A 27,593-nucleotide genomic window follows, 5' to 3' on the forward strand; every position below is an offset into this window, starting at 1 on the left:
TACTCCAAGTCAGAAGCTTGTTATTCAGTGGTTGTAGTTGGTTGCTGTAAGTTATATTTGTTCCCCATTTATTGTTTTGTCTTAAGGAGATACTTAGGTGAGGTTTTGGCATTTGTGTCAAATGTTCGACTCCTTGGTGTTTTTCTATACACTACAAGGTAAAATATTTTGCCCCATAACACCCATTTATTTTTTCATATAAGATTTAATCACTCATAAAAGGTCATTTACCAAAATTATTGCAGATTGTTGATTTTCTATCTTTTGATTTGAGACCCAAATAATACCAATGCAAATATAAGGTAAATGTCTGAGTCAGCCTTTTCCTGCCATATTTTAAATATCAAATATCTCGAAAAGGAGCTCCATGACCTATCAATAATTTTAGCCTATTTTGATCCTTAACTTATACTCTTCAAGCTTGTTACAGTGTCAATTTTAGATTCTTGATTATTTAATTTCACCTTAGTACATCCATTAATCTTGCTGTCAGTTTTTTTGGTTTAAAATGTTTAAATTTTGTCATGGCAGATTTTTCAAAAACTACTAACCAGTACAGGTTTCTCATTGCTGTAGGCTGTATAAGAACCCAAAGTTGCTTAGGATAGCTTCGCTTGGACTGTTGGTTAGGTATCTCATTGGCAATCATACCACATCTCTTTGTTTTATATAGTTCATATATGTAATAACAAAAGACCTCAAGAAGCCTGTATTTCCCAAATTGCTCATTTATCAAATATATCCTTGTGTGTTATATGAAAATTCTAAACCAAAATCACAACACTGTACTGTAAATGCAGAAAATATTGCAAGGTTTTTATTATTGTGAAAAATGCAACAGGGGGAGTTATGCAATAATAAGAACTCATAATTTTTTGCATGCATTTTTTGTTGTGTGATCTTTTCAACAAGGGACAAAATATGAGATTAACTATAATTATTGTGATTTAAAAAAAAATAAATATGAAGCATACAAATAATGCTATCACTTTTAATTTTTTTTTAAACTGTCAGAAACTTATCCCATTTCCTTTTCTTTCAAGCCATATTAACATTGCAAAAATTTGAGAATTTACAATACATTTCTAGAATAAAGTATCAAAACTGAATAGAAAAGAGTTTTCTTGCATTTGTAAAGATGGTAGTGACTGATGGTTAAATCAAATGTTGTATTAGTCTTCAATTCCATAATAAACTTTTGTCTTTTTTACCATATTCTGTTGAATTGGTGTCAAGTAATAATGTAAGATTATCTATTCAGGATTACAGTATCAACTTTATGTTACATTTGAGAAATCATACATTAAAGTCACTTGTGCAAAGTGTTACAAAACCACAAATGATGAAATAACATTGCTTATTTTTGAGAGCTTGAATTGTGCATTTCACACTTGTGCAGATATATTGTATACTCTGTTTGACTGTGTATTGTTAAATTCTACTTTTGCTTCAAAAACGTGTTAGCAGAAATGATAAAATGATATCCTTATGAAAATTACCTTTTATTTTTTAATCAATAATGAATGTCATCAAGTAACTACCTCTGTCCTTTTGTAATAAAAAGAAATGGAGAGTTGTTTCATTGGCAATCATACCACATCTTCTTTTTATATACTATAAACCAACTTATTTTCGCAAGCGTTATATTTTCGCAATTTCACGAGTTGAAAAATAACATGAATATATAAATCATCACCATATGTAAAACTTGGATCTTTCCTTATTAAACTTTAGCAAGTAAATCATAACATCGTGAAATTAAATAGCTGCGAAATGATCTAGAAAGGGGAAAACGTGAAATAAAGTATCCACAAAAATAAGTTGGTTAACAGTACATAAAAAAACCCAAGTAAAAGCCATTTATCTTTAATTGTTGACTTCTAAATTAAACTTTAAGGGGGGTTGCTGTCTCATTGACATTTACTGAAATATCTTCTTCTGTGCATACATTTATATACACGTATAATTGTTGTGATGAATAAAACAAAAATACAAGCAAGATGAAGCCAACTCAGCCTTAACTATATGAAGAAGGCCATATTCAGGACAGTCAATTTCACTCAACAAACATGTGTCCTTTATATACAAATATATCTGAATGTATCTCCACTTGTGGATGTTCTGTCTTTAAGAAGAGAAAGATTGATAGATGGTTGTTTACTTCATGTCAAGCAATATAAGAGAGAACTAATGCTGAAATTGCGACAAGTTGGATGAGCCTTGAAATAATGATTCCGAAAGCATAGTAACTTGTACCTAGTATCTAGTTCTATACAATAACAAAGACTAAACTATTTGTGTTTTGAGACCTTGTATAAAAGTGCACCACTCTGACGAATATCTATGTCTTTAATATGAATCAATTTTTCCATACACATTTGGTTTAAGAACATCTGCTCATGTATTTCTGATGTTAAAACATATGTGCTATAACCTCCATAACCCTTTCTGTTTGTGGTGCTAAAGAAAAAAACCAAAATCCTAAAACCTCTGCCCTAGAAAACATGGTGATATTATGATTGTTGATGATTCTTGAAAAGCATTTAAAAGCACCTAAATAAAGCTTAGTATGTAACTTACAAAGGGATGTTAATCTGTCAGCTGTAACTATATATATACATAACCAAATAATTTTACTATATGGCAGAGAGTGTAGAGCTTTAAATCTGCACTGGTCCTCCTATGTATTTTACATATGATTTCTTTTGGAATTAAATGATCAATTTTTTTTTTTTAAATACATGTACATCAGATATAAGCATGATTCAGAAAAGTTCAATTTGTTATAATACATGGTACTTTACAACAAAGATTACTGTGCCTATTTTTTTGCAAGATTTCTGTTAAATATTAAAATAAGTCTCGACCAATGTTCATTTCTATGTTATAGGGGTATTAAACAATTAAAATATATCTTATAAATCAATTAGTGAGTTATAAAGGATGTGAATATACTGCTGATATTACTTTAACGTGTAGGACATTTAAACAGGGAAATTAAGGTTTGGAACAATTAAATTATTACATCTTCTCTAAAAGCAAAAGACAAAGCCTTAAAAATTTGTTTTCGACTATTCACACTAATTCTTTATATAAGTGATACATTTTGTTTAAGTTAGTTTATACATAACAAGCTAGTATGTTGTTCTGATGTTTCCACTTACCTTGGATTGTGTTACCTACTGTAATAACTAGTTCAATTCATATCTATATCACATTCAAATCTTTTCTTACTCTCAGATAGTTTCTATATCATTGATATATGGTATTTAAGAAAGCCTTTGTAACTATTGGGAGTATACATGTTTTTTTTTCCCAAGTTCAGTCTAATTTCCTCTTGTAAGCTTAAGAATCAACAATGTAAATAATAAACATGAGAAACCATAGAAGCTGTCTGACTTTAAAATTTAGTCTTACACCTTATCAATAATGGGCTGTAGGCCTACACCTTATCAATAATGGGCTAATCTCATACTTAGTTGTAACTTCGTAACAGAAAAAAATCAGAATCTTTTTAAAAGTTTCCTCATTCCATTTAAAATCAAATAACATCTGATCAGGCTCTACCAAATCCAAAGCTTTAGAAATAAGCAAAGCTAAAGCTTCATATTCTCTCTGTTTACATAAGCATTTTAGTACATTTTAAATTGTAATTTTTCTGAAATGAACGTATAATGAGGGTTTTTTCCTAAACATCAGCCTATGGTTTTCTATAAAACAATAAGCTGGCTTGCTTCTCCATAAGCGTTTACATATTCTTCCAGAGATATTTTAACCTTTAAGTAGTTACCTGTCAAATTGCTGTCGACTTAATGATCTAGGTTTCTGATGATACATATTGTTGTGTATTGCACTGTCCCCATGGTACTGTAAATAGAAAATATATAACTCATATGAAGTGTATCAGAATTATTGTTTAAATTTGAAAGACTTGAAAAAAGGGAATAGAAAACTTAACATTTTTCAATAGACTCATTTTCATACATAATCAAATATATGGTATCTAAGTTAGAGCATGAACAGAACAGAACATATTTTATTTCCAATTTAGGGCCCACAAGGGGCATACAGAGCATACATGAATAAGGAAAAAGAATATTGATTTGCATAGATACATACAATTTTTTTTTTTACATACAGTTACAATACAATTACTAACTCATATTCACTTTAATAAATTTACCAACAGCATTAAGGACCTGATTGTCTTCACAGTTTAATAAATAAATAAATTTATGCTGATTATCAAGTATAGAAAAATTTGGAATTCTTTGGCAAACAAAGTCAAAGAGAGCATCTCTATCTGATTTAAAATTTTCACAGTTAGTTAAAAAATGGATTTCATCTTCAACACAGCCAGAGGAGCATTTTTGCAAATTCTTTCATTTCGTGGAATATTTGAAAAACGACCAACTTCAATTTGAAGCTTATGAGCAGAAATGCGTAATTTGCATATAGATCTTCTAAAATCAAAGTTCTTAATTAAAGAAAGATAATTTTCATAACCAAAATTCTGCTTAAATTTCACATAATTAAACAGTTTTCCATCAGAAGCTTTATTTTGGCTAGCATACCAATTGCTAATATATTTAGTGTGAATTAATTTGCTAGATATGTTCAAAAATTTATATTGTCCGTAATGTTTTACTTCTTGTTTAATTTCAAAAACTTCTAATACTTTTTTAACAAATGAGAACCAAGAAGTTATATTAAATTTGTGAAGCTCTTGGCTGCATTTATAAGCATCTTTATGAATACTGGTTTATATCAAATGCATTTAAATATCTACATATGCTGCATCTTCCTGTAGAATAATGGTAACTTAGTCTATTTGATAAAATGCAACAAAGATTGTCCAATTGGTAAAATATTGGTACTTATAGACCTTATCGCTATTTGTCCGCCATTACTGGATATCACACAGGTTCCTGTAAAATTTTGACGTCATAAAACAAAACATCTGACGCTACAATGGAAAAGTGATTGTTGTATGCGTCAAAAGTTCAAGCGGCCGGGTCAGCCGGGATTAGCGACAAAGTGTATTGAATATTAATCAGAAATTATCTGAACATGATAAGAACATATCAAACCAGTGTTGCTTTGCAGTCAATTGTAATACTTAACATGCGAAATAGTCTAGTTAAAATAGATGAAAATGTGGCGAACCTAAAAAAAATTGCAACAGAATTTGTTTTGGTATTTTTCAATTCTAGAAGGCTTTCTTACTAACATACTAAAAGTCTACCAAAATATCTGAATGGGAAAATTGATTTTTTTGGGTGAAAAATAGCTTCTAAATTTCTGCAGCAGTCCCTAAAGTGTTGTTGTTATAAGACTCTCTTCATTTATTTTAGAAGATAATCATTTCAAACCAAAATTTTACAACAGTTCATACAGTGTTTATGAAATGACTTCATTAAAAAAAAAAAAAAAAATTTTATGAACATGAAATTTTAGGTGAAAACATCAGATTTTTGTTGGAATTTGTGAATCACAAAGCGTGAGTTGATTACAAAAACAGACAGGAAAAATATAAAAATGGTAATAGAAGTTCATTTGATTTTTTGAAAAAGACACAAAACTTTTGATTTAATCATTTCAAAACTTTACAGCAATTCTTAATTGGGTCAATGATGATTTTGGGTAAAATATAGCAAAATCATTAAAAAATCGTTAAAAACTGAAAAAAAAACCACCTATTTGGAGTTTTAACTGTTTTTAAATCAATCCAAAATAGAAAATAAGAGTGCACACGCTGAAATGTCTCACCTTCTTTACTAATAATTGATATTATGCTGATAGTCGTAAGTATAAAGCTTTATTAAAAACTGTCACATAAACTTATTAACCAAGATAACTAAACAAAGACCAATGAACCATGAAAATGAGGTCAAGGTCAAATGAACCATGCCAGACAGACATGTACAGCTAACAATGCTTCCATACAACAAATATATAGTTGACCTATTACTTATAGTTTAAGAAAAATAGACCAAAACACAAAAACTTAACACTGAGCAATGAACCGTGAAAATGAGGTCGAGGTCAAATAAAACCTGTGTGACTGACATAAAGATCATAAAATATTTCCATACACCAAATATAGTTGACCTATGACATATAGTATTAGATAGAAAGACCAAAACTCAACCAGATGCTCCGTAGGGCGCAGCTTTATACGACTGCAGAGGTTGAACCCTGAACGGTTGGGGCAAGTATGGACACAACATTCAAGCTGGATTCAGCTCTAAATTTGGATTGTGATTAAATATTTGACACAGCATAGGTTTCTGACACAGAATGAATGTGGTCTAATGAACTTAAAATATTATTTTTGCCTTTGAGCAATTCACTATGCTGTTGAATATTAATCCTTTCAAAAAAATGTTTGAAGAAATTTTCTTTTCATTTATGAAACCCCCCCCCCCCCCCATTTTTTTTTTCACATCCCCCTTTCCCCTTTTCCAAAACTGATCTCAATTCAAATTTCTAATGGAGTTTGCAACAATAACTACTCATTTAAATACATCATAAAATATAAAATGTCATACAATCATGATTTAAATTAATTCAACTACTATTCTGGACAAAGAAAGATAACTCCAATGTAACATTTTTTTTTGGCAAATTTCCAATGAAGTTCATTAACCTAAAGTTTTTGGCAAATTTCCAATGGAATTTATTAATAATAAAGTCATAAATACATCATAAAATATTAAAATGTAAAATAAAGTGTTTGTTATCACTGAATGGTAAAGATTGTTTTAATTTATCAGTTGGTAGTAAAAGTGAACATACATTGTATATTGTATAAAACAAAGATTTAAGTTGATTCAACTACTATTCTGGACAAAGAAAGATAACTCCAATTGAAAATTGCTTGCTATTGCACAATATTGTGCAATTAGATATTTCTTGCTATTACACAATACTGTGCAATTGAAGATTTCTTGCTGTTGCGCAATACTGTGCAATTGAAAATTTCTTGCTATTGCCCAATACTGTGCAATTAAAGATTTTTTGCTATTGCTGAATACTGTGCAATTGAAAATTTCTTGCTATTGCACAATACTTAATATAATAATTTTGGATCCTGATTTGAACCAACTTGAAAATGGGCCCATAATCAAAAATCTAAGTACATGTTTAGATTCAGCATATCAAAAAAGCCCAAGAATTAAATTTTTGTTAAAATCAAACTTAGTTTAATTTTGGACCCTTTGGACTTTAATGTGGACCAATTTGAAAACGGGACCAAAAATTAAGAATCTACATACACAGTTAGATTTGGCATATCAAAGAACCCCAATTATTCAATTTTTGATGAAATCAAACAAAGTTTAATTTTGGACCCCGATTTGGACCAACTTGAAAACTAATCAAAAATCTAAGTACATTTTTAGATTCAGCATATCAAAGAACCCCAAGGATTCAATTTTTGTTAAAATCTAACTAAGTTTAATTTTGGACCCTTTGGACCTTAATGTAGACCAATTTGAAAACGGGACCAACAATTAAGAATCTACATACACAGTTAGATTCGGCATATCAAAGAACCCCAATTATTCAATTTTTGATGAAATCAAACAAAGTTCAATTTTGGACCCTTTGGACCCCTTATTCCTAAACTGTTGAGACCAAAACTCCCAAAATCAAACCCAACCTTCCTTTTATGGTCATAAACCTTGTGTTTAAATTTCATAGATTTCTATTTACTTATACTAAAGTTATGGTGCTAAAACCAAGAATAATTCTTAATTGGGCCCCTTTTTGGCCCCTAATTCCTAAACTGTTGGGACCTCAACTCCCAAAATCAATCCCAACTTTCCTTTTGTGGTCATAAACCTTGTGTTTAAATTTCATTGATTTCTATTTACTTATACTAAGGTTATTGTGCGAAAACCAAGAATAATGCTTATTTGGGCCCTTTTTAGGCCCTTAATTCCTAAACTGTTGGAACCAAAACTCCCAAAATCAATCCCGACCTTCCTTTTGTAGTTATAAACCTTGTGTCAAAATTTCATAGATTTCTATTTACTTTAACTAAAGTTATAGTGCGAAAACCAAGAAAATGCTTATTTGGGCCCTTTTTTGGCCCCTAATTCCTAAAATTTTGGGACCAAAACTCCTAAAATCGATCCCCACCTTCCTTTTGTGGTCATAAACCTTGTGTTAAAATTTCATAGATTTCTATTCACTTTTACTAAAGTTAGAGTGCAAAAACTAAAAGTTTTCGGACGACGCCGACGACGACGCCAACGTGATACCAATATACGACCAAAAAATTTTTATAATTTTTGCGGTCGTATAAAAACTTAACTTTGACCACTCAACCAAGAAAATGAGGTCAAGGTCAGATTACATCTGCCCGCTAGACATGTACACCTTACAATCATTCCATACAACAAATATAGTTGATCTATTGCATAAAGTATGAGAAAAACAGGCCAAAACACAAAAACTTAACTATAACCACTGAACCATGAAATGAGGTCAAGGTTGGATGACACCTGCCAGTTGGACATGTACACCTTACAGTCCTTCCATACACCGAATATACTAGTCCTATTGCTTATAGTATCTGAGATATTGACCACCAAAACTTAACCTTGTTCACTGATCCATGAAATGAGGTCGAGGTCAAGTGAAAACTGTCTGACAGGCATGAGGACCTTGCAAGGTACGCACATACCAAATATAATTACCCTATTACTTATAATAAGGGAGAATTCAACATTACAAAAAATCTGAACTTTTTTTTCAAGTGGTCACTGAACCATGAAAATGAGGTCAAGGACATTTGACATGTGACTGACGGAAACTTCGTCACATGAGGCATCTATATACAAAGTATGAAGCATCCAGGTCTTCCACCTTCTAAAATATAAAGCTTTTAAAAAGTTAGCTAACGCCGCTGCCGCCACCGGATCACTATCCCTATGTCGAGCTTTCTGCAACAAAAGTTGCAGGCTCGACAAAAATGCAAATCTTAATATAAGTATAACCAGATCAAACAAAATTCATTGTAAAGTAAATATGAAAATAACTGATTTTGGGTGGAAAAAGCTAAATTTGGTAAAAAATCGTCAAAAACTGCCAAAAACTGATGAAATTTATAATTTTTAAGAAAATCAGTTAACCCTTTCAATGCTACACAAAAAAATAGAAAAATGACTGCTGCTGCATTTTTTGGTGTTCATTCATTAAAACAGTATATTCCTTTTCAGACTGCTGTATCTTTTTTATTATATGAGATACAGAGAAAGTTATTGCATGGAAAATGCTCAGGAGAGCATGAACTGTAATGTTAGGCAATTATTTTAGTGAAATCTTTATCAGGTTACCTGCATTTTCAGGTAATTAACAGGTAAAAGGTGTAATTTATTACATTTGTGTTAAATTTTGAATAAAAACTACTTTTAGTCTTCATTTAGTTTGTTGTTTTATATGCCATATAATAAAGAAGACACCAGTTGGTCGATTCCGTAGCGTATTGCACCATACACAACGTATTATGTAATCGTGGCACAAATAAATGGCTTCGTCCTAAAATATTTCAGTCAACCTCCGTTTTCCCCCCTTTTTCCACGTCTCGTAATGATCGATCAAATCACATTTTCCACACGAATTATATGTAATAACCCCATTGAGATAACAAGAAACCTTTTAACTAATCCTCATTGTTAGTTTCGCCATAGAAATGCTGAAATATTTTCATATTTACAGCTTCGTTTCCGATTTCCGCCATTTGCATTAGTCAAAATATTTGTTTTTATTTTCCTTCTATTTTCCTTCTACTGATGATTTTACAGTAAAAATTGCTGGGATTTGATATGTAAATGAGACCTTGTATATCCTCGATTCAAAGGAGGAAATAATAGAGAGAACCCGAATGAAAACCGAATGTTTAAAGAGTCCTGATGAAAAATCCTTTGTCATCGCGGCATATGCAACGAATAGCAGTGGCGAACAGCGTACGTCATCGCGGCATTTCATGTATAGCGTTGAAAGGGTTTAGATGTTAGTGAAAATCAAATTATATTCTTTATATGAAAAAGAACAATGCTTAAATTCAAACTATTTTAACCAACAAGATATCTTAAGCAAAAATCTAAGATTTGTTGACCATGCATAATGCAAGGTAAAAAGTCTAATTGACCAAAACGAATGATGATCAAAAAGTAAATGACAACAAATATCTAATCATCAGTAATGTCAAATTCAGCAATAGGAACAGAATTAAAACAATTCAAACCATGACATTCATCGCATCCTACCGAACACCGAAGACCATTTTTTTTCTACAGACTAATCGTTTGGTGTTTCAGTTTTGCTGACAGTTGTATCTAATACTGTTTATTAAATAGGGTTAGACTGAGACAAAATTTTTTTTTACAATTGGTGGTATGTGTCCTCCTTTTGAAACAGGAATAACAAACAGCTGTTGATTGTTTAATGTTGAGGATAAAAACTGAACAATATAATGCAGTCAAAGAATAATTATATGACTACCTGAGGTTTTTCTAATGATTGCTGTATTTCCTTCTCATGAAACTCCTCCCTATCCTCATGAGGGTAATGACCTTGTCTCTCACGATGTTTACGCTGATGCTCCATTCTTAGATACTGTATCCAGTCAGCACGAGACATATTGCTTGGAGGAGATTGGTCGCTGTCAAAGCTCCTATTTGATCCATGATAATGCTGTAGTAAACGATACTGCTCAGAAGGCCGATCAGATTCTTGAAGACGACGAAATTGCTCTTGTGCCCTGAGAAACATGTAAAAAACTTTAGTAATCCAGCCATTGTTACATTATATAATATGTGGCGATAAGTAATATAACTTTTGAAAGGTCAGATATAAAACTAAGGCAACAGTGATTAATACAACCAATGCCATTACATGTATTGATTAATCTAATGATACAGAATTTCTCAATACATATTTCACATAAGATTAAACCATTGCAAAACTAAGATTAAAGCTGTCAGTAACAAAGGAACAAACTCAAATCACAGGGAACCATAACTGCTTTCAAATGGGGAAACTATTTCAAGAATATGCAAAAAGTTCCTAAGTAATGTTTTTTTTTACATACATGTTGGCAATGTAAAGCATGGTACAACCAATAAAAAAGTTTATTGCTATTTTATGAAATTTCCTTTGATCTTACTGATAAATAATTTCCTTTCTCAGCACAGTAGAGTTATATTAAAAATTATGGCATGAAACTAAGGGTGCATGTGCCTGTTGCCTATGAAATTAACAACATCTTCATAGGTAAAGTAGCAATAAATGAATTATCATTGGTCATCTCAACTGGATTGCTTTTCTCACTTTGGCAGTACCCGCTCAAGTAAGAAAATCGATCTTGTTGAGATGACAAACGATAATCTATAAACATCACAAAGGACTTTTCTAACATAATTAATATCATCTAGAGTAGATGCACTCAGGGAGTATCTTATTACTAATTATCTTTATTAAATGAAAATGGCAGACATTATTGGTTGGCGAAATGTCACTTAACGTTATGGTAAAATTGAAAGATACCTCACATGGATTTTTCTCTTATTACAACTTGTTGGCTTGTCATGTCTATAGTACTGTGTATCTTGTGTATTACAATAGAAATGTATTCTAACAAGTGTTATTTATGGATTATAAGATCATATACTATTGGTTTGTGTCCTACTCCATTGAACAACTTGCATCATACAAACTTCCTCAGTGAAAGGGAAAATAATAGTATCCAATGCTTTATAAAGTACCTTTCTTGTTCCTTTTGATGTGCCCTAATATTCTCCTCTCTGACCTTGAACTGTAGCTCAGCCTCCTTCAAACTGTCCTTATCATCCTCCAACGTTTGAGCAGGTTCCTCTGTTTTCTTATGCTTACCAATCCTATAACAAAGATGACTCTAATTTGCAACGTGGAAGAAAATACTGCTCAATATAAAAAGATTGTGATAAATACATTTGCATTAGGGTATTATAATATGCTCAGTCTTGAAACTGTTATTTATTTTTTAATAACCAAACAACATTCTAATCTAACATTATACATGTCCCTATCTTTAATTTACATGTTGTGACATCAGCAAAGACAACAGAACATCATATAATTTTCCTGCATTTCAATCAGTCAGGCAGGAAAATGTGAAATTGTTGGTTTGCCTTTCTTTATTTTAGCCTAGGTAAACTGATGTTGAACTGTCCAATTAGGGGCTGAATTGTTGTCATATTTAAGGTGGGTTGGAGATGTAGAATTACATTCTAGCTGTCGTTCCACTGAGTAAACTATAATATTGTAAATAATATTTTGTACATATATTCTTTACTAAATATTTAGTTGCCAAACTTATATGTACAATGAAAGTGTCAGTGGCGTTGTCAATGACAGAAAGAGTTGTCATTTGTGTGTCTGACATTCAGTATAGTTAACACAGTTTTATATTTCAGGAATCTGCCTATAGTTTTAGAATTTATTTCAAAAAAACCTATAGGTCATTACTGACAATAAACAAATAACTTACCTGAAAATTCCCTTAAGAATGCCTCCTTTTTTATCTTTAGGATTTTTCTTCTTGGTCTTTTTATTGTCATCTGTATGATCACTGCTGACAGATGACCTGGCTGAGTTAGGTAAGTTACTCTCACTGCTTTCTTCTTCCACTGAAATGTAATCATCTACACTGAACATGTGACATCATAGTAGTCTATACAAGACATTGTTTACACATTTATAATCTACTACATGCTACTGCTTTAGCAAACAATTACCTGCTGCAGTCTCTCTTATTACCATGAATATAATTATCATTGTGATTCAATACTGAACCATTTAGTCTCTTATCTAAAATATGTAACTATGACATCTTAATTCGGTCTATATTGATTGCTACATAATGGTGTCTTGTTTTTTCCCATTTGAATTTAACACTTGAAGTTCAAAAGGCCTATGGCATATGTTGGTTACTTTGCATCTTATCACAATTTCTGTCAAAACTAGTTTAAATAAGCCAATTAAATCGTTTAATCAATCTTTTTTATAAATATTAGTTGATTGATTTTTTTTCCCCAAAACATGTATCATTATTTTTATCTACTAATTATTTTAACAGCTACACTAAATTGATTGATTAAAATTTCCCTTATGTGTGCACCAGTGTGCATTGAAAAAACTAAATATAACCAGTGATATGTGAAATACCTCTATACACAACCATCGTGATATTAATTTGTGATCTAGTTCACCTCTTACTGGAAGTTTACAAATCAAAGGAAGTTTACTTTGAAAGGTTGTTATGGCAATTCATTTTAAACATGTTTATGATTTAGTAAAAACACAGTGAATAGATATCAAACATATGTTTCAGTGGAAGAATGAACTGCTTGCTGGGCCTATTATTTTCTCTCTATCTTTGAAAGTTTCTGCAAAAACACTATATAACTGGTGAAAATTTGAAAATTCAAGGGCTATAACTTTTGTAAGCAGTTGACAATTGTGGTCAAAGTGGGTAAAAGGTCAATAAAGACTCTATTTATAAAAGTTTTCAAGATAAAAAGACCATGGATTTTATTCCTAAGTTCTATATTTGGCACTGTTTGGTGGACAGGATCACCATATATATTCATATATCTAAAACATTACATATACACCAAGGATGATTGTGGCCAGGGTTGGTTCTGGAAAGCCCAATAGTTTCAGAGGGACTGACTTTTTTAAAGGTTAAAAGATGATGACAGACCAAGTGATTAGAAAAACTCACACTAGCACCATGGGACAGGGGAACTAAAAAATCTCCCATAATTATTATGATTATACATTCCTTTTACAACTGAATTTATATATATAATAGACTTTAAACCAAATGGATCATTTTAACATGTCATATAATGATAAATAATTAAACAAACAAGGAAAAAAACAATCTGGAAAAAAACTATAGTTATTACATAAACAAAATATATAAACAACATAAAACATAATTCCAAGGAAAGACAACTGCTACCACCAATATCCAGCTACCATGCTTCAACAAGATTGTGTCTATATAATGGCTAGTCTAGAAAATTTTAGGGATGATCTCTTTTGAAAATGAAAATCCTTAAAACCCAACAAATATCAATTAATGGTCAGATTTAAACTTCATTTCTCAGTAACTTTTTAAAATGTCACATTAAAATTAAAATCAAATATACATAGAAAATGCTTTATTATTTTTGCGCTTGATTATATTTTGGATATATTAAAATTCAAATCCATATATATATTCACTCTCTATATATACAAATTATTGGACCTGATATTAAATCAGATTAGTTTCTATATATAGACACAGTCTGCTTTAAAACTTAACAATCGTGCTGTTAGAAAAACATGAGCTATTCATGCACATAAATAATTCTTTTAGTACCCTCGCCTTGTACGGCAAAACCACCGCTTGAATTTAATGGATCATCTTCCTCCTCTGATTCTGAGTGATTGTTACGATTACCTAAATAGCAAAAATAAACCAGTCCAAAATATCATTAGCTCCAAAACCAATGTGTTAAACTGTACCAAAAGAATGAACTAGTAAAAAGCATTATTTTCAGATAAAATATAAATTTCAAGACAAAGAATCCAAGAGCCATTTAAACCCCCAAATACCAGAGAGAAATATAGTTATCATATAAAAGACTAAACATTTGCCATATGTAACAAACTTATTTCATAAAATTTTAAAAATATATTAGTCAGTAATGATATTTTCAACAGTATTTTAAATATTCCTAAGACCTAAATATACATGTTCCTACTGAGGATTATATATCTTTATAGTATCTGCAAGGACAATGATTTAAAGGTAAAATACTACTTAGCAACATTTTTATCAGATTTGGATTAAAAGGCAGGAGCTTGTCATATTTGATAGCTTATCTGACAACAAACATAACATTTACAGCTTTTATACAATTTAATTGAATTATATAGTTGTATATTCCTGGAAATTAATTAAATCTTTCTACGAAATATGTTTGTTTCAAAAAGAAGTATCTTTAAAAAAGATAATTCTCTTTTTATTTTCTCTTGCTTAGATGAATTTCTATATAATATTTTGATAAAAAAAAATCTTATCAGAACCTTATTTGTCTTGTTTAAGGTTTCCTAATCATGCAACAATACAACTACACTAGCATTAAACCTACATGTATCCATAGTACTATGTGGGGTAGGAGGGTCATATGATCTATCCACCGCTGCTCGAAAACTATCATTACATTTTCTTCCCCGTGCCATGTGTGGTAGCTCAGGACTAGGAGAACTTTCTATTATTTCTGGACTTTCCCTTTTGTCTTCATTATCCGAACTTGTTCCTGTTGTTGCAAGGTTCTCCAGCGATCCAAATCTTTTGAGATTTGAAACCACAGGCTGCTGTGATCCTTTACCTGATGTTAAAAACAGAATAACATTTACAAATGCAATGGGGCACAATTTTTTTTTCTTAGATTGAAAACACTTATTTTAAAATATTAACAATAGGGAAAAGGATAAACTATATGAAAGTTGAAAACTACGGTAGCCCTGGAAAATAAAATAATTATTCTTGACAAAAGATATATAATTCAAGACCAAAAAGAACTAATGTAAAGTACTAAATTACATGTAATTATATGTTTATGTTTGGATCTAAAATAAAGAATCTTCAATGAAACACAATGCTCAACTTCATCATATAAACATAGTGGCCTTGGTTCAAGATCTGAACACAAGACATCATCAAACTTATTTAAATTTACAGTCAAATAATTCCCTAACTGCATGACCATATTCCTAGATGGTATGTAATAATACTGTTTAATCATTCAAGCTACTATATTCAGTGGTTTAACTAAATACATATAGGCATTTACCATTGGCTGGATAGTGAACATTCTTCAATGGAAGGGGAGGTAACCTGGATCTGTTTCCATTACTCATTAATGATTCCATAGAGCCTACCCTAACAAAGTTTGATGACACTCTCTTCTGTCCACTTTGAGCTGTAAAATACAATTGGTCAATATACACTTTAAAGCATTGATTTCTCTTAACATCACATTAATGAAATTCAATTTGCAATTCAAATTCATTTTATATCTACCTTTTTTCACTTTTTTCAAGTCTCAACATGCCTCAAAAGGCAGATGAAACTAAATCATTTGAAATGGAAGTTCTTGATAAGGTCAATATAAGTTAACATATTTGGTGCACACATTTAACTGAGTTCTATAAGTTATTGTCTATAACCCTGAAGTTAGATACTTTGCCACGAAATGTTTTATTAAATTGATATCAATTAAAATCAAAATTAAAATGAGAATAGAATCGAGATTGCTGAAAGTTGTGGAAAAAGACCATTTTAGTAATTGTATATTAAGTATAGACCTAAAGCGGACAGCTGCATTGTTAAAATGGTGAAAAAGAGCTTTACAAGAATTCTTTCATAAAATGTGTCATATATAAGGAAATATGTGTTAAAAAGAATTTTAAATCTTGAAAAAAATTAATGAATAATCTGCTGAGGTTGTAATGAAGGGGTATAAATTAACTTTTAAATTAAGCACATTGTAATAATATATATTGTAAACCAGAATATGTAATTCTTATTAGATAAATTTTAGAAAAGTTATAGCATCAAAAATTGTAAATTAAGATTTATGAAAAATAAATAAATACAACAATGAATTTCTACATGGCTACAACTCAAAATAAAAGTATTAAAATTAATATATCTTTGCTATATATTGTGACGTAAATTGTCTGTAAATTAGATCTAAATAATAATATATTGTGCATTATGTCAGTTATCTGTAAATTCTTGATTAAGTACATGTTATCAGCATTAAAAATTAAAAACAAACCTGACTTTAGAAGGTTTTAATAAGTAGTTTAAAGATGGAGACCCATTTCTTAAGAATAGCAGAGTTAAGAAGAAGAGGTTATTTTGCACCATATTTCGAGTTCCTACAGATTTTATTAGGTTTCTGATGGTCAGTAATGATCTTTTTCTAGATGTTGGTTCAGGATTTACCCTTATTTGAACTCGGTGAATAATGATTAATTTTATGTGGTTCAGAAGAATGCTTCATATTTTCAGGAATTAAGGATTCAATGTTCCCTATTTCCTGGATATTCAGGATGACACCCCTAAATAACCACCCTCTTTCTGATACAATGTTTAATGATACTATTGCAACACATTTGAAAGAACAACTGACCTTATAGATATAATAAAAAGACAAATGGTCACTACACAATTGATCTGAGAAGGTGCAAAAAAAATTTGGAGCATATGCATTCTTTTAAGATAGACAAAAAAATAATAATAAAATATTTTCTGATAAAATCAATATATTTTTTTAGGAATAAAGCTTATCACAGTTTCGACAAGGTTGATTTTCAGCAAACCAATCATTCTTCCTTAAAATATGTTGAGGAATACATTATATGCTTTAGTTTTACTAGTGATATAAACTTTAAATTCTAGAATCTTAAAACAAATTAAATGTTGTTTATTGAAAACTGCTAAAAATCGATAACCAATCACTACCCTACAAATAGTGAAACCTATTTTTTATATTAATATTCTAGAAACAAGGGTTTCAAATAAGAACATAATAGAATTACAGAAATTAACAAAGAACTTTGAAAATGCTGCTCATAAAATAAGTTAACTATCACAGTTTTGCAGATAAATGATTATGACTAATAAAAGGCTAAAAAACAATCATTCAATTCCTTCTAATTTTAATAAGGCTTGTAGATACTAACTTGATTGAATTTCAATAATAAATCAAATATTCCACAGAACTATTTACATCTGTATGCTATCATTTTGATGCAACTTTGAGGACTTGCTTTTACTAAATTTAATGAGGATTAGAAATGCATAAAAATGCTTTAAATTGTTTTACCATCACTGTTTGTAAATATATATGTCAAGAAATTATTTCCATTGACAGAAATACTGTACATGTATGTACATTATCACTTTCGGTATGTAAAACATCCTAAATAATAATATATTTCTCACTATAGAACGTAAACATTTGGTAAATAGCATAAACAAAATCAGTTACAATCTATGTCTTTTAGAAAAAAAAAACAAAAAAAACTATGAATCAGCATTTTCAACAACAAAAATTCTAGGTTACAAAAGTTATGCAATGCAAAAGAAGCAACAAAGAATTGATACCACATGACAGTCTACTGACAAATCATGTGATTGTGTACCTGGTATGTGAAAAGAAAGGGTTTTCCTTGTAGCAACACCTGAAATTAGCACTTAACATTTTTATAAATGTACTAGAATATATCCTCATACCTATCTTACATGTAGGTATGATATGTGGAGGTAAAAAATAGTTTTATTCTGTAATTATGACAGCTTTCAACTAACTCCTCATAGCTATCGCTATGTGGTGGTAAACAAATGATTGTATACTGTATTTATAATAGCTTTCAACTAATCAGAAGAAAAAGAATTTAAATAAAAAAATAAATGACCAAATAAAAAAAAACAATACAATAAGTATAAATTAGTTGATGTAAAATATAAAATTGATTTTTTTAAAAGCTGTAGAAATAGGAGTTAGTGGTGACATACTTTTCTTCTGTTTCATAGCAAGAACAAATAAATTTGATATTTTCAACATTGAGGCTTACAGAATTTTGTTTTTCTTATTCCCAATTGTTGTATTTGATTGTTTAAGAAATGGAAATTCCTTAAACAGGAAGCACACAGAGGACTCTAAAAATAAACATCAATAGACAATAAGTCAACAACCAAATTATAATAAAACAAACAGGGTTTTCTCATTGTTGAAGGCTGTACTGTTGCCTATAATTGCTTACATCCACTTCATTTTAACTTGTTTGCAAGGTTTTCTCATTTGCAAACAAATCTTATCTCCAAAATTTTATTATGTCCATTTTAATGAATTAATTTGAACAATATTATCCAAACTTCAAAATATCAAAAGGACATGCTATCATTATTTAATAATTGTAGGTAATCTAATGGTTAAATCATTTAATCATTAGAAGCACGCATCAAACAAAAATGGATCATTGCATTTATATAGATATACCACAAATAATTACCTCTATTACTATCCCTAATTGTTTTGATTTTCTGATAGACCTCGCTCTGATTAGGATCAATGTGGCCCTTTCGTTTCTCTGACATACTCTGTCTTCCAAATCCTTCACGACTGAACGTTGCTGCATCACCCATAGGACTTACTCTACAATACAATAATATGCTATATTAATAACTAAAGTTGTTTTTTTGTTTTGTTATTACATTTTTAAAGTTCACCACAGTGATTCAATAGTCGTATCTTTTAGGATTAGAAGTGAGTATTTCTGAAGAGGACATATGTATGCAAGATGTTTTCAAAATAAGAATGTTTTTTTTTACATGCAGTGCATGCATCAACAACAAAAAAGAGATCTTTTAACATTATTTTTTTTTATAATTTGGTCAATCAGTAAGCAAAATTTAAGCTAAAATATAGGAATAAGAAAGTTATCTCCAATAAAAATTTCTCAGGAACAAAATATGATATAAGCAACAATTGCTACAAATGTTTTAATTACAATTCTTCACTAGTAGTGCTAGGATGCCTATCCCAGTCCTGACTTTGAAGCCAAGGTGGTTGCTGGTTTCCCTCCTCTGAACTGGAACTGTTTGTAGAATTGTGACGAAGAATTCCAAGTGTAGAATGAGGTCGCATTCTTGTCTATAAAAAAAAGAAAAAGAATATAAAAAATGCATCAATAATGTTAAGTTTCAACAGGGAACAATTTATAAGAGATGACCACATTCCATGACAATCAATAATCATAGATAATAGGGACATTGATTTATTTCTGTTTGTCATCTTAAACCATTGGCTTAAAAAGATGTTGCATGTGCCTGTAATATCAATGTTGTTGTTTGTTACTGTACATCATATTAGTCTTTCATTGTGGTTTTGTACATAAAACAGTCTGTTGGTTTCCTTATTTAAGGATGTACTTAGGTGGGATTAGGTAAAAATTAAGAAATTAAGAAATTAAAATTGATACTATAAGGTGGTAGAACATCAATTAAGGATAAAGATAAGCTAAAAATATTGATAGGTCATGGACCTCCTTTTCGAGATATTTGAGATTTAACATATGGCGGGAAAAGGCTGACTCGGGACTTTTACCATATATAAATTTGCATTGGTATTATTTGGGTCTCAAAACAAAAGAAAGAAAATCAAGAATCTTCTAAAATTTTGGTGAATGACCTTTCATGAGCTATAAAGTCTTATATGAAAAAATAAATGGGTGTTATGGGGCAAAATATTTTACATTGTATTGTATGGAAAAACACCAAGGAGTCCAAACATTTGACACAAACTCTAAAACCTCACCTAAGTACATCCTTAAGAAATTGTTTTACATTTTGTTATGCCCTGACATTTTATATTGTACTATGCCTTATAAAATTTGTACATTGTTAAAACATCGTTAAAGACCTATAGTTGCTAAAATCTTCATCATTTGGTCAGTGGTGGATAGTTGTCTCATTGGCAATCATATCCACATCATCTTATTTCACATTACTTGGTATTTACTGTCATTAGCATTGACCTGTTATTGTTTCTCAATAGAAATCTTAATAATTGTTAATGTTGTTTTGTTTTACTGACAGATTACTGTAATAACAAGATGAATTCAAGAGAAAATATTATTAACTTTACATTTTGTAGTCTGTCTTCTTTTCATTAATGCATTCCTTATTTCATAAAATATTAATGGTTTTTTAACTAAAGAAACATAAAAACACATATTAGAAATGAATGATATGAGATGTACAAAGAAGTACCAGTATAGATATTAACCAATCAAAGATTCTGTTATAAAAATTAACTTCTTAATTAAAACAAACCTGGGGTTCCTGAGAATCCTCCTCAATCAAAATAGAATTCCTTGTATTTCTCTCTAACAGTTCATGAACAGTTGGAGCACTTTTCAAAGGTTTTATAGGTGACACTTCTGGTGACGAAACATTACCACTGTCATTAAAACTATCATGAGTAGCACGTGTATAAGATTCATTCCGAAGTCCATTACTTGCTCCCATTAACCTCTCGATTAAAAAGTTCCGAGATTTATCTACCCCATAATCCTTGAGTTCTACAGGATGTATATTTTGAGTTATATCGGGTGGTACAGAAACTATCTCTTTTGAGTCATTTGATTCTGAATAATCACTGGATTTGTTTAAACCATTATAAAGGAAATAGTCTGTAGAACTCTCCTGGAATGGAGATGGAGAAGGTGCACCTATTTTACGAGCTATAGTTAAATGTATGTGTCCTTGGATAACACCTTCTTTTTGCATAGCTTTTCTTAATGTTTCCATAGATTCAGAATTTGAAAGATTTCTGAGACTTTCGTCATTCACTTCTAATAATTGGTCATTTATTGCTAATCTACCATCCTGAAATAAATGTAATCATGTTATAATGGTATTCTAAATATTATCATACTAATGAAGCTCTACACAAATGTTAAACTGTAAATTCATAAACATAATCTCACTCAAATCTTATGCCCATATTCATCTGTAAATAAGAATTTAAAATTACAAATCAAAGAGAATCATTGCCTGTTGAATCGGTAGTGTGATCAAGTCCCCAAAGTGGCAACCTTGGGTATGCAGGGTCGTTATGATAAAGCACATAAAATATAGAAAGTCTTATAACAACAACATTTTAGGGACTGCTGGAGAAAATTTATCAAATTACATGTTTTAATGCCTAGGGCACCATCATCAGGATATACTGTTATAAGACTTTCTACATTGTAACTAAGAGTGTGTACTGAAAAATCATTGCATAAGGTAGTGTGAGATCTTAGCCTAAGTGATAAAAAGCTGCAGCATAAGCCTTAAAAGATATAACGTTTGTAACCATGACCTGGCAGATAGATATAAATAAACCTTACTGCTGACACAATCTAGTGGGAAAAATAATATCAAGTGATATCTATATCCTTCAAAAAACAAGTTAGCTAGATAACATCTCCTCACACATTCTTCCGTTGCAGATAACTTCTCCTCGGACATTGTGACTTAAATGATAATGTCTACTAAAGTCTAAAAGCCATGATACTATAATGACAGAGCAACTGACCAGGTTGATATAGGCCATGGGAAACTTTATTAACTATTGCCCCATGTATCACAGATCTGGAGTCCATTTCACAAAAAAACTTACCACTAAGATTGGTCGTTAGTCTTGAACAAATCAGTATACTTAAGACTAATCTTAGTCGTAAGTTTTTTTGTGAAATCCACTCCTGATTTCTTAGAATAACATCCTGGTTTATTCTTACCCTTGATGCTGCTCCTCCACTTATAACTGCCTTTATAAATATTCCTAAATCTCTGGTCCCCTGTTCTGGGATAGTTATTGTTTTCCCCTTCACACTAACACCCAGACCTGCTGATCCTGTGTCATTCAATGGAATGTCCAGTGATAATATTTCTTTATTTTTTAATAAAGCCAGTGAGCCATCATCTCCAGATTTTTCTGTAGGCTGCAAGACATTTTGTTTTTCTATGTTCTGTAACAAAATCAGAGGAGTCCAGGACAAGTGCACCAAATAAAAATAAACTAAACATGTTACAACAGTTAGCTGAGTTATATCTACTAGCATGCCACAAACCACACAGAATGCACAACAGATCTTCATTGTTAATTTTGTCTCATCTGTAGAACAGCAGCTACTTATGGAAACTTTGAGCTATTTACTATGGATTCATTAATATTTATCATTTAATTAGAGAGTACAAGAGAACTTGGAATTTATATGTTCAACGAATAACAAATTTTCTAAAGGAATGCATGTAGACTTTATCATAACCACGAAAATTAAATATCCATGAAATAGTTTTCCATTACTCAAGAAAATAAATAAATCCACAGTAACAGATTTTTTCTCAACTAAATACTCAAAAGAAGAAGATTCAAAAGTCCAAGGAGCAATCAAAAATATTAAATATATGAAAATGTTATGACTCCATAATTATTCTCACAAATAACTGAATCAGTTCTAATTTCTGCACATCTTATGATTTCAAGCAATCATAATACATCTATTTATCTAAAGCATAATGTTTGATTCCTGTATTGCAAGACAATGTATACATTCATATACACTATAACAAACATGCTCCTATTACAGGCTTTTATAGACTTTATTAAGTTAATAATATAGATAAGATATTGTTAACACCCAGTTATGTATTAGTTTTACCATTCCATGCATATAAAACTTTCAGTACATAAAGTACAGAAGTCAGTCAGAAATATAAAAGACTAAATCAATGTCATCATTCATTTTCCTAAAAGACTGCTTATTATTAAACAGATTCACTTTCATCAAAGACACAACAATGTATTGCTAAAATTTGAAGCTACTGTAGATTCATTATCAGTAGTGAGGTACTCATTTTTCTGTGGATTTTATGGGTTTCCAAGTTTAGGTTGATTTTTAGTAAGTCAATCATAGGTGAAGGACAACTGACATAAGTCGAAAAAGAAATTTCAGAAAATATCATATTGGTATTCAAAATATGGGCTAAAATAATAAAACTTAAACCATTAAGTCAAGATAATTGTAATGTGATAAGAACATCTATGCCTAACATTATATGACTTCAGTTGCAACAATTACACAAAAATGTAAAGTAAGAGAAGAAACATATCATCAAAACAAACAAAAGATACAGCTTACATATTAACAGAATATATAAACCAGCTCCAATAATTATCAATGTATTAACTGAGCTTAGATGGAAAGAATAAACAAAATAAGAAATACAGTTACTACTAAGTTCATGCATGCTTTTTAAATTTCTATAATTTCAAAAGGTTTTAATTTGATATGTAGCTTTCATATTTTTTAAATAATTTGCTTGACAGTGGAAAGAGAAAATGTATGATTTAAATATTACTAGATATATTAAAGATCATTAATTAAATTTACCATTTTCAAAACAGATTTCAAAATCTTCAAATGCAAAACAAATACATTCAAATTAAACAAAAAAGTATAAATTGAAATAGTTTAGTTTTCCTGAAATTCCTAGTCTATAGAGGATAGTGAGAAATGATGCCCTTATACAGTTAGATTTCTATAAAAGAAAGACCTGATATGGAAAAAAATTGAAAAAAATTAAATCTTCTTCAAAGGATTTGAAATTGAAGTAGTTTGAACCTCATAGATTTGCTCTTCCCTAAACTTAGCTCAGTTAAACAAAAGGTTAGCTAGAATACAAGGACTACAGCACACACAGAGCATGTCACTAGAACAGAATATACAATGGTTAAAACTAAAGTTAAATTAGCATCCAGGACTACAAAATTAAACAATAGTGCTTTCTGGACTCCAAACAATTTTGTCATCTGAAAAACTTCGAAACCAATAAGATAAGAATTTGATATAAGACAAAACATTAAGATATTGAAAAATATGTTGCACTAAAAGCTAAAAGCAATAAAACTTTTGGTGGAAATATTTGACTTGAAAAAAGCTATATTCTGAAAACTTTTAAAAGCATATGATAAAGGAAATAAATGAAGCATTCTTTTCTATTTTTTTCAACAGATTGTGAATAAATATTATAGTAATAACAAATAATTGAGCAAGAAGATACTTTATTCATGGAATGAACCTGCATTTAAAGTAAAATTCAGTTCTGGCAAATAATTTAGTATTAAATCTAAATCTGTTTGTGGTTTCCAACTTAACAGAACTTTTATACATTTAATGGTTGTCATTTGTTGATGTGGTTCATAAATGTTTCTTGTTTCTTGTTTTTTATATAGATTAGACCATTGGTTTTCCCTTTTGAATGGTTTTACAATTGTCATTTTTTAGGGCTCTTTATACCTTGCTGTTTGGTGTGAACCAAGGCTCTGTGTTTAAGACTGTTCTCTGATGTATAATGGTTTACTTTTACAAATTGTGACTTGAATGGAGAGTTGTCTCATGGGCACTCTACCACATCTTCTAATATCTATTATGACTAAAATTGTTAACATATTCGATAGTTAACATGTTTTACTGTATCATTTACCACATAGAATTTGACCTGTCTTGAAACTTCCAAAACGACTTAAGACAACTAAATTTCTATAAAATGTGAAGCAAGAATATCATTTTGTAGAAATGATATTGTGTTTAAAATTCATGTATGTTACCAATTGTCTAGGGACTTTAAATCGATCTTCCTCAGTAACCTGACGAGATATCTCTAAACTGACAGTCTCTCCAAGTTTGACGTTACGTAGCAATGCCACAACTTCTGACTGGGACTTTCCATCCATGTCCACACCATTCACCTAAATAAGATCATAACACTGTTACATCATTTATATTCTATATGTTTTCAAGTTGCATCAATACTGTGTGATAGATTGTAAAAAATGATCACTTTTTATTTAAGTAATGTCTTTTCTTTTCTATATTTTTTCAATGACCTGTTATTATGTGTGTATGTGCACTTTGCTCATTGTTGAAAGTTGTACAGTGACCTGTAGATTTTAATGTCTGTCTCATTTGGTCTCTTGTGGAGAATTGTCTCATTGGCAATCATACCACATCTTCATTTAGTCAAACCTGCTACTTTTAGACAAAAATTCACTCTGTGGTTAAATTTTTTTGAAATTTAATAACTTTCTTAACTATCCTAGATTTCTTCTAAACTTTGACAGAAGCTTGTTAATGATCAAAAGCTAGTATCTAGAACAAAATTTTGTAAAAATATATTTCCTGTTTTTCAGTATATTATTTATAAATGGACTTAGTTTTTCTTCCAGTTAACTTTACATACAATCTGCAGTTTAAGTTCTTAAACATTTAATAGATTCATAAAGTAGGCGAGACACTGGGTTCCGCGGATTTTTTTTATATATATATATCAGCTGTAAATGGTGTTTTTTTTAATGTACGTATGATGAAGATATTTTTATGTGAACTTATTAAAAGGTAAAAAGTATAAGGGTAAGAGTAAATAATTCAATATTCTATGATTAATGGAGAGGTTATACAATAAATACATAGATATACAGATTCATTAAACAGTTACCAAAACATCATCTTCATTCCATTATAATGTCTGGTAAAAATGTACTGTTAACTTTGTAAATTTTTGCTTTGTATACTTCAAGATTTAATGCCACATGTTTTTGAGTAATTACAAGTTCATGTAGATTGACATATTATATATTACCATGAGCAGCCTATCACCAGCCTTCAATGTGCCTTCCTCTATAGCTGCACCTTTCTGGAGAATATTTTTAATGTAGATAGGAGTAAAACCTCCAGCAGGATTGTCTCTAGTAGTCACACTGAATCCCAGACCAGATGGACCTATAATATTAAAACAACTCATTTTATAAAATTCGTAAAAGTGTGTCAGACCAGATGGACCTATATATATATAACAATAAAATAACTCTTTTCATAAATTTAGTAAAAGTGTATTTCTAAAATCTTCTTTTTATTTCCATTTATCCTAAGTGTACATTACTTTTTTAGTATGACAATTTACTTAAATGTATGCTACAGTTAAGCAATCTTTCAATCATAGCCACATGTTTTAATACCATTGGACTCAAAGCATACAAACTTTAAAGTTATGTCATAAATGCAACTGTACAAATCTTTTCAGTTTCAATGAACAAGAATAAAAGCTAGATTATATCAACTATTTATAAAATTTCAACAGAAAGTTTTTCGTAGTAAATACCTTTTTTCAACTGGAGCGAAATTTTTGTGCCAATTTTCTTGGTATTAGTTGGAGCTATAATTGCATTCTCTTGTGATGACAGTGAGGTCTTGGGATCTCTAACTGGCACTGCTGGTGGAGTTTTCTTTGTTGGGGACTGTGGTTTGCTTGGTAGACCAGGTCTAATAGGTGGTCCTGGTTTAATTGGTTGTGGATCTCTGGCGACTGGTCTCCCATCGGTTGAGTCTGAGCCTAATGGACTATTGCTTGAACTGGGACCAGAATCAGTAGGTGTACTAGTTTTGTCAGGACCAGTTGGAGATAAACAATTAGAACTGTCTAGTTTTGGTGGTGGCAAGGACAATGGAGATGGTTTTGTTGGAGAATATCCCCTTGGTTTTGGTAGTGTCGGTGGTGGTTGTTTGGGTAATGCTGGTGCTGGTTTCTTTTTAACAATTCGTATTTTGATTTCATCTCCTTTCATAGATTCACTAAATGTTTGTCTGGCACTGTAAAAATGAAATAGTTTATAAGTCTTAAAATGCTGTTCATTTTTTGTATTTGTTTCAACATTTATTACTTTTTTCTTTTACAATGACATATACAGAATTTTAGATGATGTAATATTAACTTTCAGGTTGAAAATGAGTCACTACACATAACATGAACAATTTTTATCTTGTTTTCTATTGTCATTTGCGATAATACAACAGAGGTGGTATGCAAATTATTGGAAGAAGAAGAACTTGTCAACTAAAGAAAAATGTTGAGATAGGCAATTGTT

General features: G+C 30.4%; 2 protein-coding genes across 9 annotated transcripts in view; both read right to left on the bottom strand.

Annotated features, from left to right (window-relative positions):
* Positions 1–27,593, bottom strand: part of LOC143064936 (acyl-CoA-binding protein-like) — a 60,184-nt gene that overhangs the window by 24,338 nt on the left and 8,253 nt on the right. The window lies entirely within an intron of this gene.
* The window catches only part of LOC143064935 (partitioning defective 3 homolog), a 57,316-nt gene that overhangs the window by 6,056 nt on the left and 23,667 nt on the right, over positions 1–27,593 (bottom strand). The window contains exons 10-25 of one of the 8 annotated variants that reach the window (XM_076238158.1): positions 26,831–27,318; positions 26,312–26,451; positions 25,281–25,421; positions 22,408–22,638; positions 20,957–21,511; positions 19,633–19,775; positions 19,135–19,277; positions 18,265–18,303; positions 15,903–16,031; positions 15,198–15,437; positions 14,423–14,503; positions 12,539–12,677; positions 11,775–11,906; positions 10,513–10,771; positions 3,791–3,867; positions 2,581–2,607 (exon numbers count right to left, since the gene is read on the bottom strand). In XM_076238158.1, coding sequence (XP_076094273.1) covers positions 2,598–2,607; positions 3,791–3,867; positions 10,513–10,771; positions 11,775–11,906; positions 12,539–12,677; positions 14,423–14,503; positions 15,198–15,437; positions 15,903–16,031; positions 18,265–18,303; positions 19,135–19,277; positions 19,633–19,775; positions 20,957–21,511; positions 22,408–22,638; positions 25,281–25,421; positions 26,312–26,451; positions 26,831–27,318 — 2,947 coding nt within the window. In that variant the 3' untranslated portion in view covers positions 2,581–2,597. Of the gene's footprint in view, positions 1–2,580; positions 2,608–3,164; positions 3,183–3,790; positions 3,868–10,512; positions 10,772–11,774; positions 11,907–12,538; positions 12,678–14,422; positions 14,504–15,197; positions 15,438–15,902; positions 16,032–18,264; positions 18,304–19,134; positions 19,278–19,632; positions 19,776–20,956; positions 21,512–22,407; positions 22,639–25,280; positions 25,422–26,311; positions 26,452–26,830; positions 27,319–27,593 lie in introns of all 8 variants that reach the window. The other 7 variants (XM_076238159.1, XM_076238153.1, XM_076238152.1 and 4 more) reach the window with 7 other exon arrangements.

The sequence above is a fragment of the Mytilus galloprovincialis genome, chromosome 2 (assembly GCF_965363235.1).
Source record: "Mytilus galloprovincialis chromosome 2, xbMytGall1.hap1.1, whole genome shotgun sequence".
NCBI classification, from domain to species: Eukaryota; Metazoa; Mollusca; class Bivalvia; order Mytilida; family Mytilidae; genus Mytilus; species Mytilus galloprovincialis.